The sequence below is a fragment of the Pollachius pollachius genome (assembly GCF_949987615.1).
Source record: "Pollachius pollachius genome assembly, chromosome: 7".
Classification (NCBI taxonomy): Eukaryota; Metazoa; Chordata; class Actinopteri; order Gadiformes; family Gadidae; genus Pollachius; species Pollachius pollachius.
In genome coordinates, this window is record NC_136940.1 from 24,924,609 (window position 1) to 24,942,504 (window position 17,896).

At 50.0% G+C, this 17,896-nt stretch overlaps 1 protein-coding gene across 1 annotated transcript in view; it reads right to left on the minus strand.

Moving 5' to 3' along the window:
- Positions 1-17,212, minus strand: part of notch2 (notch receptor 2) — a 52,779-nt gene extending 35,567 nt beyond the window's left edge. Inside the window, 2 exon segments of the mRNA XM_079739113.1 lie at positions 9,515-9,596; positions 16,862-17,212. Of these exon segments, the coding sequence (XP_079595239.1) occupies positions 9,515-9,596; positions 16,862-16,934 (155 nt within the window). The 5' untranslated portion in view covers positions 16,935-17,212.
- Between the last annotated feature and the right edge of the window lie 684 nt (positions 17,213-17,896).

Below are 17,896 nucleotides of genomic sequence, written 5' to 3' on the forward strand. Positions count from 1 at the left end.
ATGTGTGCGTCTGATCTTCAACAGCATTCTGAAGCAGCCTGGTGTCTTAAAAAGAATAAGTAACTTGTTTCTTGTTTGTCTAGTGTGCAAACTTTTATTTGCCACGAGACTCCACCGAAACTGAAACCCAAGCGCTCGGACAACAAACAACAGCGCAGTTCTGTCGTGATTTACTCCGCAGAGTAAAATGTGAGCGGACATTCCTGGCTTTTTACTACAAGTCTTTTGTCACTCATCATCATAAACTCTACTCTGTGTTCACACACATTGCTCCCCGCAGCGTTAAGTGAAGCTGGCACGGCTTCATTTTAATCCTTTGTACCGTCTTAATGTTGTGTAATATTATTGGATTGAAAACTCTGTTTTCAATCCAATAATATTAGTAATTGGAAGTTTTTTTTCATTGACAATGTGAAGAACCTGGATGCATGAACAGGGAGATTTAACTTTTCTCACAGTTTTCTTTCCATTGCGTTACAGATTTAATTCAGATCAATGACCCGCATCAATTTCAAAATGTTAATATTGCAACATTGGCCTAATTCCCCACTGTTGCGCTCAACATTTCCAAACCCATCTTGCACAACAAGCCAATGATTTGCTGCGGACGACAGTACTGCAAACATGCGTAATACCAAACCTAACGTTGTGCTCCTCCTCTTGAATGAGACGGACCGAGTGCTGAGCTGAAGGGTCTCGGAGCCGTCTTCACTCTTGGTAAACAAACAGGCGGGCGGCCGAGAGGTGACACCAGATCTTCAAAGCGCGCTGACCTGAGGCCCCTCACATTAGAGACACCGTGGGGGCCCGGCCCTTTGCCCGAGCTCACCGTCCCCTGGTCGTCTATCAGCACGTCGCTACTGATACCCCCTGCACTCCATGAGACCAACTCCGAGAACGCACACACACACACTCACTCAATCACATACACAGTCACGCTCCTACGCGCGCAAACACAACCTCCCTCGGAGTAAACACAAACATGGCCCGGTCGAGATATCACAACAACATGGCCGCCATGGGAGTGAGCCGTGTTGTTGTTCTGCCCCGCCTCTCCCTCTGCCCTGGGAATGACGAGCGACGTTTTGAGGAGAAATCTGAGAGTTGTTGGGTTGGTAACACTCAGAGAGAGCGAGACAGAGACAGAGACAGAGACAGAGATAGAGAGAGAGAGAGTCTGGTTTCGGAGGCTTGACTGCTGTACATTAAGAATGTGTTTTGAAAGCAAAAAGAAACTAGACGAAACTGACGCCTAAATAAAGGAAAGGGCAAAGTCAGAAATAGTTTCTAAGCATCTGAGCCTAGCACTGCTATGTCCCTCCCCCTACACACTCTCTGACAGACAGACAGACAGACACTGTCTGACACTTGGGCTGCTCGTCAAATTCCTCTGGAGTCTTCATGAGAAAAGTCTAAGGTGTGGACAGAAGAGATGCCAAGTAAACTCCATTAAATCCCAATCTGTATCATCAAGCCGGCGTCGACAGAACTAAAGGCCAGGGCGCTGGCGGCGGCGGGCTAAGCCGGTGGTGCTGCCGGTTTCAGTGTGAGACCAGGCTGAACCGCCGTGGGACACCGTAGGGACAACAGACACGACTCTGGCCCCACAGAGCCTCAGACATGTGGCCCCCGTAGCAATGGTCTCAGACGCCGACTGCAGCGCGTGTGAAGGGTCGCTGGCTGTGCTGCTTCGTGACTTCCAAACTTTTGGCCGCGGAGAGCACACACACACACACACACGCACGCACGCACTGGCACACATGTGTGTGCAGGCACGCTCACACAGCCATTATGTTGCACAGTCGTGTCTGCTTTCATGGAGGACTCGGAGCAGAGGGTGACTTCTGCCAAACTCCTCTATAGGATTCTTTGTTGCGCTCCACGTGGGACTTTTTCCCTCCCTTTCTCTGCTCTCTCTCTCTTGCTCTCTCTCTCTCCCCCTCTCCCCCTCCCTCTCCCTCTCTCTCTCCCATCCATCCCCCCTTCATGGGTGTCAAATTTCTACAGCTGGTTCATATTAGCACACTCAGCCCCCTTGACCCCCCCTCTCTCTTATTCTCCTTCTACCTCTCTGCCTGCCTCCCCCCCGCCCCCCTGCAACCACCCTTCCTCCTCGTCCTCCTCCTCCTCCTCTACCTCCCTCTGACCCTGCCTGTCGTGGTTGGCCATGGGTGTGAGTAGCGGTGCGGAGAGGACCGGATGGGGAGTTAGTTACTGGTCACTCACTCAAGTACCGTCCTCTCCCTCCTCCACTCCTCCTCCTCCTCCTCTCCTCCTCTCCCTCCTCCACTCCTCCTCCTCCTCTCCTCCTCTCCCTCCTCCACTCCTCCGTCCGTGTTTCGATCCCGCCATCCCCTGCCCTCCCCTTTGTAGCCTCACCTCCCTCTCTCCCACTGGCACCTCCAGTAGGCCTCTCCTCTTCTCCTTTGTCTGCTGCCTCACTCTTAACCCCCCCCCCCCCCCCAAACCCAAACTATCTACGAGGAGCGCTTAATAACTTCATCATGGTCCTCTCTCCCCGAGGCAGTGAGTGGGGGAGAGACGGAGAGAGGGAAAAACACTGGCTCACGTTTCAGACCCTAGATCTCTACATCTTAGGCGCTTCCCCCTGCTTGATTTGGAATAAATAATCGCACTGTACACTTCCATCCAATCAAAAAGGCAGCCGTGTTCCTGTGTAAGTAGCAGAACATAACACACATGAAGCCTGCAGGGTCCACGCCTTCAAATTTGAGCTTCTGAAGTTTGAAACCTCCCTTTAAAGTATGAGGTATACACATGAATGGGATTTATAGTATTACTCAGGTAAAATACAGATCACTTTGAAACAAGTGGAGTCGCTCCAAAGCCATCTTCTGCCCTCTATGATAATGAGGCTTCAAGAGTCCATTTCGTATGAAACCAGGCTGCATAAATATCACGACGGTGTTGGACAGGGTGAGACGTCAAATGAGTAGAGCGAGAGAACAGTTCCGAGTGTGTGCACATCATGGTATAGAGTTTCCAAGAGGAATGAGAGCAAAAGTATTTCCGTGCAAAGAAAGAAAACGAGAAGGAAAGTGATTCAAAAAGAAAGACGGGTGAGAGAGAAAGAGAGAGAAAGGGACAAACACACACACACACACACACACACACACACGAGAACTAAGGCGTGCGGTGGAGGGCGGATGCCAGCCCGTGTGGTTACATCTCAATGCTCTGTATTTAGGTCTGCATTTAAAATAAAAGGATGGGGGGGGGGGGGGGGGGGGTGGAAGGGAAAATCAAACGCTTTTTAGGCCTGTGGTCGTACGTGACAGAGCCGGTTCTGTCCCTGGATGCTTCCCTCGCCACGGCCTGCAAATGTTCTTCTCTAATTATCCTGTTCCTGTGGTTGCTGGTGCCCAATCCTCCACAATGGACTGGGAGGCCTCACGTCTCCCAGTCAGGGTCTGGGCTTCCACTGGGAGCACTTTCACTGCGCTGAAGGCAGTGTTCGGAGTTAAGGGCGCTCCGATCGACCGGCCAGCGATCTTTATCGGCCGACATTCTTTTAAACATCGATCGGACCGTGGTCTTTATAGAAGGGTGGATCAGATAGCGCCAAACTCGCGGGACAATTTCTTCTAAAAAAGGCTTTAGAAAAGGATTTAGAAAAGCCTTTAAAAAAAAAAAAAAAAGGCCTTTAAAAAGGCTTCACCGGTCGGTTGAATGTGTTGCTCATGTAGACTGCCAAAAAAGAAACGGTTATTGAGTCATGCTTGTTTGTCATCACCTAAATGCGATACCCAATAAACAGTATTGCAGGTCATAGCCCCCCCTGTGCCGGGCTAGGGACGGGGTGCCATCATTACCCCCTGGGTGCCTCTCGTTTCCCCCCCATTGGGCCGGTGACAGGTTGCCACTCGTCCTCGCCGCCCAGACCCGCGGTATTAGGCTCTGGTCGCTACATTCCTCACTCATCTGTAAAGCCGTCTCCATTTGAGAGCATCTTTATGTGCACGGAACACAGACACACACAAACAAATAAACAAGTGCGTGTGTGTGTGTGTGTTACGGCCAGTCTCACATCTATTAGCGACAAGCAGCAGGGCAGCTTGTCAAGGCAGCCTGATGGGTAGGCAACAATGAGCATGTCTCACCTCCCAACCACACACACACACACACACACACACACACACACACACAGGCAACTGACTCAATGCCTTTGCCAACCCCACTTCAGCACTCTGCGTGCCAGTATGGCAAGAAGCCCAAGGTGCCCTCACCACACTTCCCAGTGTTTCTTATCACTGCGGTCCCTGGTGTGAACCACATCTAGCTGGCTGCCAGGGTGCTTGATAAGTCTCTCGGAGGGCAGCAGACTGCGGGGGGGGGAATTCACAGCATTGGATTCCGATCGCTGCTCTCCCCTTTGTTTACTCTGGATCAGGTCATGTGCGCCGTCGTTATTATCTTTGCGATTGTGTGTGAATGTGCATGTGTGTGAGAATGTGGGAGTTTTCGTGAGTGTGTGTGTGCGCGTGTGTGTGCGTGTGTGCGTGTGCGTGTGTGTGTGTGCGTTTGACTATTGTCTCCGACGTAGTATCGCAGTGGTGCGGAGCTGGCAGAGTGAAGAGCAGCGTGGAGGAGAAGGAACGCTTTGGCCTTCCCACACCATGGACAAAGACAAAGGCCGATGACGGCCAATCTGTGGGCAGAGCTACAAGCACACGGTGCCGACAGGGGCGGGCTGACAGGAAGTCAACCGCCTTAACTCAACATGGCACGCACGCATGGCGAGCATCCACCATCCATGACTAAAGACGGTGATGGTGCATGTCCCAATGCAGGAAACCCTACCATGGGACAAGGCACTGATAATGACGGCCGTTAATAAACGAATAACGAGCCAACGATGAACAACCATTAGATCCAAACCATTAGATCCATGAAAGAAGGACCTGAGAGACGCTTGTATACTAAGCATAGCCCGTTTGAGCTCTGTGACATAGAGGAGCATAACAGGTTTATAACCTCATAACCCGAGGTACTTAGTGCTGCAAACGGACGTGCCAAGCGGATTATATTTACACGATGGTGAAACTGGTGTTCTTTCATTGTACACACGGGCAGACAAGAGAAAGGAGGAGGGGTGGACTGACACTAACTCTAAATAACATGAGGACCTGTTCACCTTGACACAGGTGCATTGCTTACATACGGTGTTTGTGTGCCATGGACCCCCTGAACAAGGCAGCGGGCCGATTGGGGGCTTCTTGCGTGAACCTTGAGTCATTATTGAGTGGTTAACTTCGGTTTCCTCTTCTTTTTCTAGTCCAAACTCTTCCTGACACACTGGCAGACAGACGGACAGGCTGGGAGACCGACAGAATGGCAGGCAGACAGATGTAAACACTGGAAGACAGACAGACTGGCAGACAGACACACTGGCAGAGAGACAGACTAGCAGAGAGACACACCCTCAGAGAGACACACTGGCAAACACACACACTGCCAGGCAGACACACTGCCAGGCAGACAGACAGACACAGACAGACACAGACAGACAGACAGACCCCAAGAGGCTCCGGGCTCAGGACCGGGCGTGGCACCTCACCGGCAGAGAGGAATCAGAGGTGACGAAAGTGGAAGCCACTCTTCAGAGGAAAGTCGGTCGGACCACAGAGGGTCAGAGGTTAAACAGGGACGGCAGAGATAATGGGCAGAGCGGCTTGATCTGGGGGAGGGGGGATTAGGGGGCCAGGTGAGCCCAGGTTTCCATAAGCATCACACCCCCTCACAGCAGAGGGGGGTGGGGGTGGAGAAGCAGGAAAGGAACATAGTGATGGACAGCTTAATGACAGCTTGATGAAGGAGTGGTAGTGACAGGGTAATTTCTCTCCATTCCCCCCCCCCCCTCTCTCTTGCCATAAGCAAGGAGCTGTTCTGTGAGATTGGCCTGCTCGGGTTACCTCGAAAGAGACATGGTTCTTTATTTTTTTTTCATCCTCCTTCCTCTGGTGGCCAGGGGGCAAATTCTACCTGTCAGATCAAACAGAGGTACCCCCCCAGCCCGGCGCTGTCTTTAGGGTGCACCCCACCACTTCCCCCTCAGCCCGAGTGTGGGGCTGTCTTTAAAAACGGAGAGGGGGGAAGACAAGGGGGCTTCAGTGTCTGGGAGGGAGAGGGACAGCGAGGCCGAGAGAGAGAGAGAGACAGAACAGGGGACGGGTGCATCGGCGTGCACCCTGGCCGGGGGGGAGACACACGGGCTCTAGGGCGACGGCGCTCGTTCTGAGACGACGTGCCTTCCCCTGGCTGGGTGCTAAATCACGTCGGGGAGAAGACGCCATCGCAGCGCAACACGTATCCAATGGCCGAACACAAAAGGACCCGGTGAGACAGTGACTGACACACACACACACACACACACACACACACACACACACACACACACAGACAGTGTCACACACACACAGTCATATGCACAGACACCCACACACACACACACACACAGTAGTATGCACAGACACACACACAGTCATATGCACAGACACACACAACAACACACACACACACACACACAGACAGACAATCGTATGCACAGCTCTCTCACACTCACACACACACACACACACACACACACACACACACACACACTCGTATGCAGAGCTCTCTCCCACACACCTCTGCTGCTGGCTTTCCGTCTCACCGGTTCGGCAGCTTCTCGGCTCTGTGGCCGTGGGGCACTCGGCCGACCTCTCCCAGAAACGCTCTGGCTTTCTCAGTCATACCTGGCCTAGCTCCGCCACGGTGGAGGCGGAGAACAAAACACAGGAAAACAGCTGCAGCTCGCAGTGTGGGAAGAAGGCCCGGAGTGGAAGCGAAGCGTAATTCCCCGTCTTGTTTCCTTATTCCAGTCTCCTTAACCTGCTCTCACCGTCTCACCTGTAACGGGCCGATGGTGTTCCCACGGTGACGCAACGCAAGGTCCACGCGGACGCTTCGACGCAGTCGTGAACCTCTTTTGGTTCTGCGCTGAGTTTTAGCGAGCGGACCAATCACAGCCCTTGCTGCTGCGTCCCCCTCGACGCAAAGTTACAACATTGGGAGGCGCACGTCAGGCCCTAGCGGGGGACGCAAGGAAGGACGTAACGTGTTCGTAAACCCCCTTGCGTTGCGTCGACGTGGAACCATAATCAGCCCTTTAGCCCCACTGTTACCAGTGTTTAGAGGAGACCAATTAATGGGGGATTAGTGCTGTCAGTGTGAGGATCACAGCTTGGCCCTCTGGGGCCTCATAAAGCACCTCATCATCCGATCTGATTCCATGCCGTGTACTTCCTGCCCTATAGCACTCAGAAATCACTCAACTCCAGAGACGAGGCACCGACACACATCCACCGTTCTGTCGGCGCCGGGATACCCACCGACCCGACACCTTGGTCGGTAAACCGGTTCAATACCCAGTCCAATCTACCGGCCGGGTGGGGTCAGCTCTCTGAAACTAACATTTTGAACCCTAGCTAGTGTCCTGCTGACCTCTGGGCAGCACACTGGGGCCAAGTGTGGCTTCAGCCAAAGTTTGGCTGTTTACTTAGAACCAGCCACCGTAAATATGCTGGGAAGGCTAATAAACACATAATACGATTTTAAGACAATGAACCTATTCACCAGGGCCAACCCCCCCAAAGAGGAGCAGAGCAGCCCAATAAGTGTGTGTGTGATGCTATAGTTAATCAGCCTAACAGCAATCCTGCGCTCTATCAGCTGACTGTTCTGGACAGAGTCAGTCTCTCTCTCTCTCTCTCTCTCTCTCTCTCTCTCTCTCTCCCTCTCTCCCTCTCTCCCTCTCTCCCTCTCTCCCTCTCTTCCTCCCCCCCCCCCCAGATAAGTGCTCTCTCTACGACGGCTGTTATCATCAATGTCATCATCAAGTACCAAGACAAACATTTACTTGTAGAAGTCGGCGAATGCCATGCCAAGGCCTGGAAACAAAAAGGGAATGATGTTATTAAAATCAGAACGCCTTCATTTGTGCCTTTATTTCAATTGCTTGAATTGCTTTGAGAGTTCAACAACTCGGAAAGCCAACCCATCTAATCCAAACCTCACCTCCTCCTTCCTTCCTCCTTCCCGAACCCAGAGACTATTAATCACCCTGCTGATGACTGGCTGACTTTGCTTTGGGAATATAAAGACATTGTAATTGTGTCTGCATTGTAAACCTGTCTCAGCAGCCCTAGGTCTCAATCCTAGCCAATAAAAACGGTATTCCATCTGCATCCAGTCTGTCATAGCCTCTTCCCGCTGGCTGCATTAGGAACACAAGCCGTCGTGTGAAACTACACATTATACTACTCGGTGTACAAATCACAAGCTCTGCACCAAAGGGAACATTCCTCCGGTGCACATATGTATTTTCTTTGTAACAAAAGGACGCCACACCACAGCCAAACACCCTTCATTGCGCAAACGCATGGTTACACAAACACATACACAAACCTCCAAAACATAGACACATGCAAATAATCACAGGCACCCCGGAATGCTCACTCACACTCACACACACACACACACACACACACACACACACACACACACACACACACAGTAACCCTCGCCGTGACCTACAACCAAAGAGAAGGAATGTCCAACGGCTGATTAAGTGCAGTTTCATTCCCTCCTGCTGAATGCAGAAGTGGCAGAATATTGGAATTCCACAGCTCTGGGAACAGGCACGCCGTGTGATTCACATAGTATTAAATGAAATGCGATAGGTTCACCAACAGGCTACGGTGTGTTTTCATTGGGGGCTCCTGGCCCGGGAGTGGCATCGCATTTAAAAACAGATAGCTCTCTCCCTAATTACAAACTCCAGTGAGCCGTCGGGGGGGGATGGAAGTCATAGATCACGGAGCCAGCGATGGTCGTGGGCGGTTCAGGAAAAAGGGAATTAGCGCCGCCACCGCTAAGGCGTACGCGACGTCAGCAGAGACTTCAGGACCCACTTTGATCTCAGAGCGCCTGCCATGTGGTAGACAGATCTAGGAGGCGTTCCTACACGGTGTGTTTGTTATAGAAAACTCACCGTGTTTCCCAGATGACGTTGCATCGTTAACGTTTTCTTTCTGATGTGAAAACAGGCCTACGACAATATAGCCGAAAGAAAGATTACGACGCAGACAGAATTTGGACGTGTACTACATTTCCCGGAGTGGTCGTTTTAGAGAGAAAGAAAAAAAAGCCCATCTTGGAGGTGAAAGTGTGAGTGTTGGTTGTGTTCCCAGAACTAATGTAGTCCGGCAAACAGAGGACTCTTTTATTCCCCTCTCCACGTCTGAGCGAAAACGTGGACAGAGATGGGATTGATTTAGAACTCCCTCGGTCCACTGGCTGCTCTTGATATAGCACCACTGCTGCAACAGTCCCTTTCTCCTGATGGGCCGCAGAGCTCCCCCAGAGCTCCACTCTGACTGTGTGGAGCTCTGGGGGGCTGGTATCGTCTGCGTGGGCCCTGTGTCGGTGTGAGGGCCTGTCAGGCCGCTCTTACCTGCAGTGTCCGGTGCCGTCAGGGAAGGTCAGGCATGTGGCGTTGTTAACGCAGGGCTTCACATTGTCCAAGCACTGAAGAGCTGTGGAGACATACACACACACACACACACACACACACACACACACACACACACACACACACACACACACACACAAAGTCAAAACGAGTGGAAATCCGTTCAAGAATAAACAGCAGACGAGCCTACAGCCATTAAAGAGTTCATAATACTGCTTTGCTCTTTGTCAGAATGCATACACCGCAATTTCAACTACAACATTTTAACATTGGCTTTCCTTCCAAAGCGGGAATCACATCCTGCAATCCTTCCTCCTCCCCCCGTTCTTCCGCTGCGTCTCCACAGAGACGTGGGTTTTCATCGGCATTTAACCAGTCATCTAAACAGTCGTGCCGCACCAGGCCCGAAACAGCCGGCGACCGCATGGCTACGTGACACCCGGGCGGCAGACCTGACCGCAGGCCCACGTCACCACGCCGACGCCAAGCCTCGACTCTCTCCCACGACAGAGACACCCGGACCCGCGAGACAACTCCCCCATGGTGGGTCCTGGACTGATCCACCAGAGACCCAGAGACGGAGAGGTCTTCAGGCACGCTAGCGTCTGGAGACCCAGAGACGGAGAGGTCTTGAGGCACGCTAGCGTCTGGAGACCCAGAGACGGAGAGGTCTTCAGGCACGCTAGCGTCTGGAGACCCAGAGACGGAGAGGTCTTCAGGCACGCTAGCGTCTGGAGACCCAGAGACGGAGAGGTCTTCAGGCACGCTAGCGTCTGGAGACCCAGATATGGAGAAGTGATCAGGCACTCTAGGGTCTGGGGACACAGAGACGGAATAAGCCTCACACTAGGCTGTGTGATGGACTAACGTTGTTGTTTAAGGATATGTTTATAACTGGTTACGGATCAATTCAACAACTCAGATTGACGTTGTCCCTTTGGTGTAATGATAAACAGGGTCGATCTTTAACCAGCCTTAAGTGCACACAGTGCTCTTTCTGCTTTTACAGTAGTCAGCTGATTTCCTAACAGTGCCACTCCCTTGCGCAGATCAGGGAAATCATGACAACAGGAAGTCAGAGCTCACGCTACTTCCTATGCCCTGACGAGTGCAATGTGTCATTTGAAATAGTCTGAAATATTTCATGGTCTTGACATTTGTATGACCTTATGGATAACAGGACATTTACATTGTTTTATTTTCAAAACCTACATTTTTAAAAGGGGCAAATATAAATTTTGTTTTTGGGATGGATGTTACACCCAGACATCAGAATGAACCACAGAGAGGTATGGTTCGAAATACTTAAAAATTATTTCAATAAGAATATAAACGATTCAAAAATATGTTTTTTAAGTGCTTGAAAACCGTGTTGGACTTGACCATGGACTTGAGGCTTGGCCACAGGCAGACTGGCACAGGCCATTAGACATGGAGATATATAGCTACAAACCAGCATGAAATTCATAATCCCAGCCTGCCAGTGCTCAGACCCCAGCACAGCAGTAGCAGTGTTTAACCATTACAGAGCTATTTTAGGACCACACCGCTATCAGCTTATAGCGCTGCCAGCACACTTGATCATAGATACTCCAGCACAGAAGTATGCACATACATTTGATTTTGTTTATTAATATTTTATATCTGCGCTAAGTATTTCAATTCCATTAAACCTACACTTACCACAGGTATTGTGACCATCAGAATCCATATCACGGAATTCTGATTTGCTTAGTATTATCAATACATATTGTGTTTATGTTGCCATCTTGTTATCACAAAGATCAAAACGGTATGTGTACAGTCCAACCTTCCACACTAAGTCACATACAGATGTTAGGCCTTTTATGAAAAAAAAATACAATTTCAGGCTCACAAGAATCTCCTTTTACACATAGCTTGGCCGTTTGAGCATAATGTGCGGCTACTGTTACAAGATCAGGGTCTTCTCACACACAATGAGGGACGGCAGGAGTCAGTAAAAAGAGAAACAGTCACAATGAGTAATTCCGAAGGAGGAGGAGAATAGGCAACAGAAGAAAAAGGCGGAGCGAGGGAGAGATTTTCTCCTCGGACTGGTTGGGCGAGTTCTCCCGACCCAAAGCCATGAAGCCAGACGCAATGATCTCACAGGCTTTAGGACAGCCTGCTACTTATTACTCCATTTCCCACACACACAGAGGTAGGTGTGTGTGTGTGTGTGTGTGTGTGTGTGTGTGTGTGTGTGTGTGTGTGTGTGTGTGTGTGTGTGTGTGTGTGTGTGTGTGTGTGTGTGTGTGTGTGTGTGTGTGTGTGTGTGTGTGTGTGTGAGATTAATCTATCGCCTACATTCCATTAGTTTTAACTATTGGCCGTTCTCACACTTTCCTGTCAATGAGACATGGTCCGAAAACATTCCCTGGGATCAAAGCGCTGATAAGCAGCGATCGACACAGTGAACAGCCAACCAGGTCTGCCTGCTGTAGCGGGAACAGGTAGTAAATTAGTAGTAGTATGACATCACCAACGCTGAAGGATACACACCTATAAAAGCGGACGCACCTATTTACTCTGTGAACTGTGAACCGTTGGGAAGGAGGTGAACGCGGAGAGTAAAGAAACGGAGTGGATAGGACCGGAGGGGGAAGGTAAACCGTGGTGGCTGGATCCTGAGGGGATTGGGCCAGTCCCCTTGAAGCTCTGAGCAGAACAGAGGTACACCCCCCCAAAGCCTACACTGCAAGGAACACACACTTGTGGGGCGGGCACATGCAGTAAGAGAATAGCAGAAGTATGTAAATGTTAAGTCACATGTGTTAATAACATGCATTAAAGTAGTAAAACTCAAAGTTGAGGGAATTTTGGTATGCAGTGATCAGCATAATGCATGCATAGAATGTTCCCCTTTGTTACTTTACTGAGTTGGTTGAAGACTTGTTTCCCCAAAGGGAAGGTGGCATGTTCAGTGAATGTGCACACAAAACTACACACTGCATTTGTGCAGGGAACTGTTGTTGTTTTATGGTTTTATTATCACCAAGTCCTATGATTAAACTGAATACTACCAAGTTGCGTTAAATATGTAGCAATGTTAAGACCTTATTTTTTTCTTAACAGAAGAAAAAACAGGGATTCAACAACATCTAAAACCCGGTCTGTATTCACCATATAGAGCTCATATATTTAGAGCCATATAGCACATAGAGCTACCACAGCACCGTTGATGATTCCACGGTAACTTACGACACCACAATCATCATATTTCATCATGACCCCTCTCTGAAAAAACGTTGACCACTGAAAAGGCGGCAGAGTTCATTAACTCTGTATCAGAGAGTGCTGGAGGAATCTCAGCCCCTCCACCGTCTAGCCAGCAGCGATTGCCACAGAGGATCTGGTTGTCTGCCTGCTGCCTGCTGCCAGCCAGTTCCTCCCTCCACACTCGCCACTGCTTTGTCACTGAAACCACAGCGGGCCTCTTGAGGGGGGGGGGGCTGTGTCACGACGGGAAACAACAAGAAGAAGAAAGGAGAATGAGAGAGCGAGCGAGAGCGAGCAAGAGCGAGAGAGAGCGAGCGCAAGAGATAGCAAGAGATAGCGTGCGAGAGAGGCAAGCGAAAAGGAAGAAGCAACATAAGAGGAAGCGAGAACAGAGAGAGTAGGGTAGAAGGGTCGGGGGACAGGCTTAGAGTTAATAGCCGAGGACTGAGATGGGGGAAGTAATTACTGAACTACGGACAAAGACTGCACACGAATGGGCGTCCCCAGGCCCTGGCACACGTCCGCACCGGGCCAGAAGGAAGTTGTTCACTCATACTTAGGAAGTAACCCCATTTCCTGGAATTGCTGCGCAAAACCCCTATCTAGAAAGAACACCATGGCAACGTGCAATAAAAGACCCTGGGCGCCGCAAGGCAGCAGAGAAGCTAAGCTCAAACTAAACAGCAATACCACAAGGGGGGCTCTAGCGGCCCACAGAGACGGGGCCCGTGGGCCTCACTCTCTCACGTCGGGGAGGGGGGGGGGGAAGGGCGAGGGAGGGTAACTCGCTGGATTTTGCAAAAGGGCAACAGCAGAGCAAAGTCGTGCGCGGTGGCCGCCGAGGCTGAGCTGTTCTGAGGCGCACCCGCCCGCGGGCTGTCCTCGTTACACAGAGGGGCTGGCCCGGCCTCTTCCAAAGCTGTGTACACAGAGGAGGGCTGTGTTGTGTCAGTACCGTGGGGTTAACTCTGCACCGCAGGCTTCCCGCACACGTGTGTGGGTGCGCGCACGTGTGTGCGTGCAAAAGACAGTAAGAAACAGTGCAGTAGAGAGAGGAGGGAAGAGAACGGGGAGGAGAGAAGAGGGGTAGAAAAACAGACAGGCAAGCATGACGCAGGCAGAGAGACAATGAGACAGACAGACAGAGACGGACAGACAAACAGCAGTGAGAGAGACAGACGAAACAGCGAGCATTCAGGCAGAGACCTTAGAAGAAAAGCCCACTGGAGATAAGGGACTTTCCCTTATGCAAGACTAAAATTGACTAGAACATTTCGGAGTCTGACATTTATTTTCTTGTGAAACCAGATCTCTTTATTAGAAAGGGTTACACAACAGTCTCATTTACGTACCACATCCTTAATTTAAGCTTGGTTGTTTGTGACGGTATGGTACATCTATCGGAAAATTTCCATGTTTCTTATTAAATTAGCCGTGCAGTTACAATTAATCTAAATGACCATGTTAATGTTAAGGTTAATGACAAGTGGCAAAGCAATGCTTAGCTGCCCTGCACTTGCCTACAGAATGTGTGCTACTTGGTCTGCTGGCCTGCTGTCTCCAGGATTACTGGGCTGCACTGGGCGAGGAATGTGGGGCTGCAGTAATTCCCTGTTAATTTGCTAACCTGTTCAACAGTGCACACACACACACACACACACACACACACACACACACACACACACACACACACACACACACACACACACACACACACACACACACACACACACACACACACACACACACACACACACACGCACACACAGGCTCCCAGTGCGCGCCCAGCCACTAGCATTCATCCAATATTCCAGGATTAGAGGAACTGCGCGGACACACGTCGAGCAATCGAGGGTCAGTGGTTTTAAAGAAGCGTGTGCAAAGCAAAGATAATGCGTTGGGCATGACCTCGCTATCTTCAACACATTTGTTCATCAATAGCACATCAGCTCCACGCAGACACAACAACGATTATTTATGTTTCTGCGTAGGCCTATTCTTCTTCTTCTTTGTGTTTTCTTCCTTGCACGGAAAAAAAACGAAGAATCGGATCAATTGATACACGGCGGACACAAAGACCTACACATGATCCCAGAGGGGTCGGTCAAACATCTGGAGTTCCTGCCCGGAGCCGGTCAGCCCTACGCGGCCTCAGACCGGCGGTGTTTACTCGCCAACACTCAGACCCACCCGGGACACACACAGCTGTACACATGTGGCATCCTCGTGTTTTAACTGCACCGCTAATCAACAGGATGGAAAAAGAGTGAGGCGGAGGGAGGACACCAGTGTCATGGCCGCTAGCGCCACCTCCAGAGCCTCTTCTGGACGGGAATCAGGAACCAACTGGGTGGGAGGGGGAGGCACGGAGGATGCTTCGAGACACATGTGAGACCCCCCACCCTAGGGCAGTGGGCGGGGCTGGCGCTGCGTTAGTTAACAGCCTTGTTGGTCTCTCAATGCCCCGTGCTGTGCTCTGGGGAGAGCGGGGCGGCGCAGATCTGATAACTTCACACCAGGCCCGGCCTGCAGGCCGCCGGAGGGGCAGGGGCGGCACAATCGCCGCTCATTGTGTCCACATACTGGAAAGAATACACTCACGCAAACAGATGCGCAGACACACACACACACACACACACACACTCAAACACACGCATCCGCACATTGCCCTGAACAAATATCTGCATCCATCGGTGCCCACGCCTCAGAGGAATCGAGCGGGGCGGGGGGGCGGCCAGCCAGGCCAACGTGTTTTTTGGAGAAACGGTTATGGTCATTTATGGATCTGCATCCATTTGGCCCGTTGTTATTGGCATCATTATGGAAGACATTTACGACTACATAGCTGAACAGCGTTTTTTTGGGGTAGCATTTACTTTTCAAGTAAGACAAAGCAATAAAAAAAAACAACAATGGATAGAGCCCGTGTGTGTGCAGGGCTACGTGAGAGTGAGCAGGGGAAAGAGAGAGTGAGGAGAGGGAGACAGAGAGAGTGAGGAGAGGGAGACAGAGGGCCTGGAGAGAAAAGGACAGCAGGAATGTGAAACACCAACAGCAACATTCCACCAGCTCCTCCTTGCACTGCCTGCAGCACTATCACATTGTCTTTTCCTCTTTTGTCTTGGCCCTCTGTTATATAGTGTAGTTTCACATGTTTCGAGGGATTGCTGAATGTATCCATTCGAGAAAAACACATGTTGGTTAAAAAACAATAAAAAAAAAAAGACTATCTTGCAATCCTCATGGATAAAATACTCGAATCCCCTTTGCTATTATTATTGACCATCAGGGAACGCTGAAAACCTCAACAACCCATCAGGAGTAATTATACGTTTAAGTCGGTGTAAACAACACATAGCATAACAATTAGCAGACTAATGAGGAGGATTAAATTGCATACAATTGTGCGGAAAAAAGACACTCGCTAAGTGTTGTACCACAATGGCATTCACACTTCGTATATAAGTATTATTTTAAGGTCTTAAGTAATTGGCCAAAAACAAAAAAGTAAAAAAATCTCAAGATATACAATGGCCGAAAGGGACGCGTGTAATACTATTATAAACCTTCAGAATAACTAAAGCAGCTCCGCTCCACAGAGCTGGAGGTAAGAATCCATTTTGGGTGATTTCTCTTGAAATGGACGAGCGAGTGCGACGCAACATCTGGGCAGCGGTGCGAACCCTCGCTCCTTACTCATCCCATGAGCACATCGGAAGGCTGCGATGTCCAGAACCACCGTGTTTGGTATCATCGGAAATACCCCTTTACTTAGGAGAACATCTCGAATGGAGAGGTCAAACGACATTACTAATAAATCCATAGGACCTAACTGCAGTATATTTATCTCCCAACAAACTCAAAACAATCTTAGACAATACAAAGTGGAGTAGGTTCGCAATCAAGTTCGCAATCGAGCCTACTTCAAATAGTCCTCCATGGTGTTTGATCGCGATCGAACCCACTTAATTAACAAGCTGCAATTAGAAGCGTGCGCACGGATGCTATAGGAGGTGCTAGGAGCAGTGAAGCGGGCTCAACGGTGATCCGAAACACCGCAACAAATTAGCATTACTCCCCAAAACTCACCCAAAGTCAAGCGAAGGCAGCAAACGACGAGAACTACCGCTGAGCCCGAAGAGAAACCGGGGATTTGGCCCATTTTCGGAGTAGAATCCACATAGGGTCGCCGAGGCTGGGTGTCTCCAGGGGTACGATGGTCCTCCAAAACCCTTCTCACAACTCTCTCACACACAAGAGAAACTTTAAAAAGTGATCAACGTTCAGTTGTTTGCTGCTCTATCGTTTCCTTGATGGGGGAATCATGCGCCGTTACTTTGAAATCGTTTAAATCTTACAACTTTGTGGCGTAAAACGGCGGCGGCGCAGAGTTTCTTCGACTTTCCAACTCAGCAGTTCACTAACTTCACTTAGTGCTGTGGAGTCACGCCTCGGTGAGAGACGTAACCTTCCGCATGCAAGTCAGAGTGGGACTACTTCTGGGCGCTATCCACGCAGAGGCTGGCTGAACGAACACGACGGAGGAATGAAACGTTTGAACGTTTAAAACGCAACTAAATATTTTCAACGTGTTTGTGAATTTGTGTTCGAGAACATCTGATCTTCTTTATTTTTGGAAGCTTCGCTTGCTTTCCTTCTGTCGCCGCGGCGGAGGAATTTTCACTCATTTTCTACTTCTCAAAAGCTCCTATGACTCAAAATTAACCCGTTCACTAGATTTCTGTTTTTTCCGTCATGCTCGAACACCTACTCTTCACTACTTTTAAACAATTAGTCATGGGTTTCAGCACGTGCCTCTTTCATGTATTCCTTTTTGTGATCCATTTCTCATCCTTAGATGTAAACATGTACATAAAATAGGATTCAGGTAAGACCTGAACCCGGAGAGAGTAGGGGTTTATAGTTATCCTATGATGCTCAAAAAGGACGATCTCTATGTGTTATGTCTTAATTGTAGCAAACATTTGCCTAAAAAATATGAAATTAACCGAAACAATGTCAATGCTAGAGTCACGGCGTGTGTTGACGGTGGACGCGCGTTCTCCGTTAACTCTCATTGAGAAGACGCGTAGAACAATGCACGCGGTGAGCCTCATTACCCCT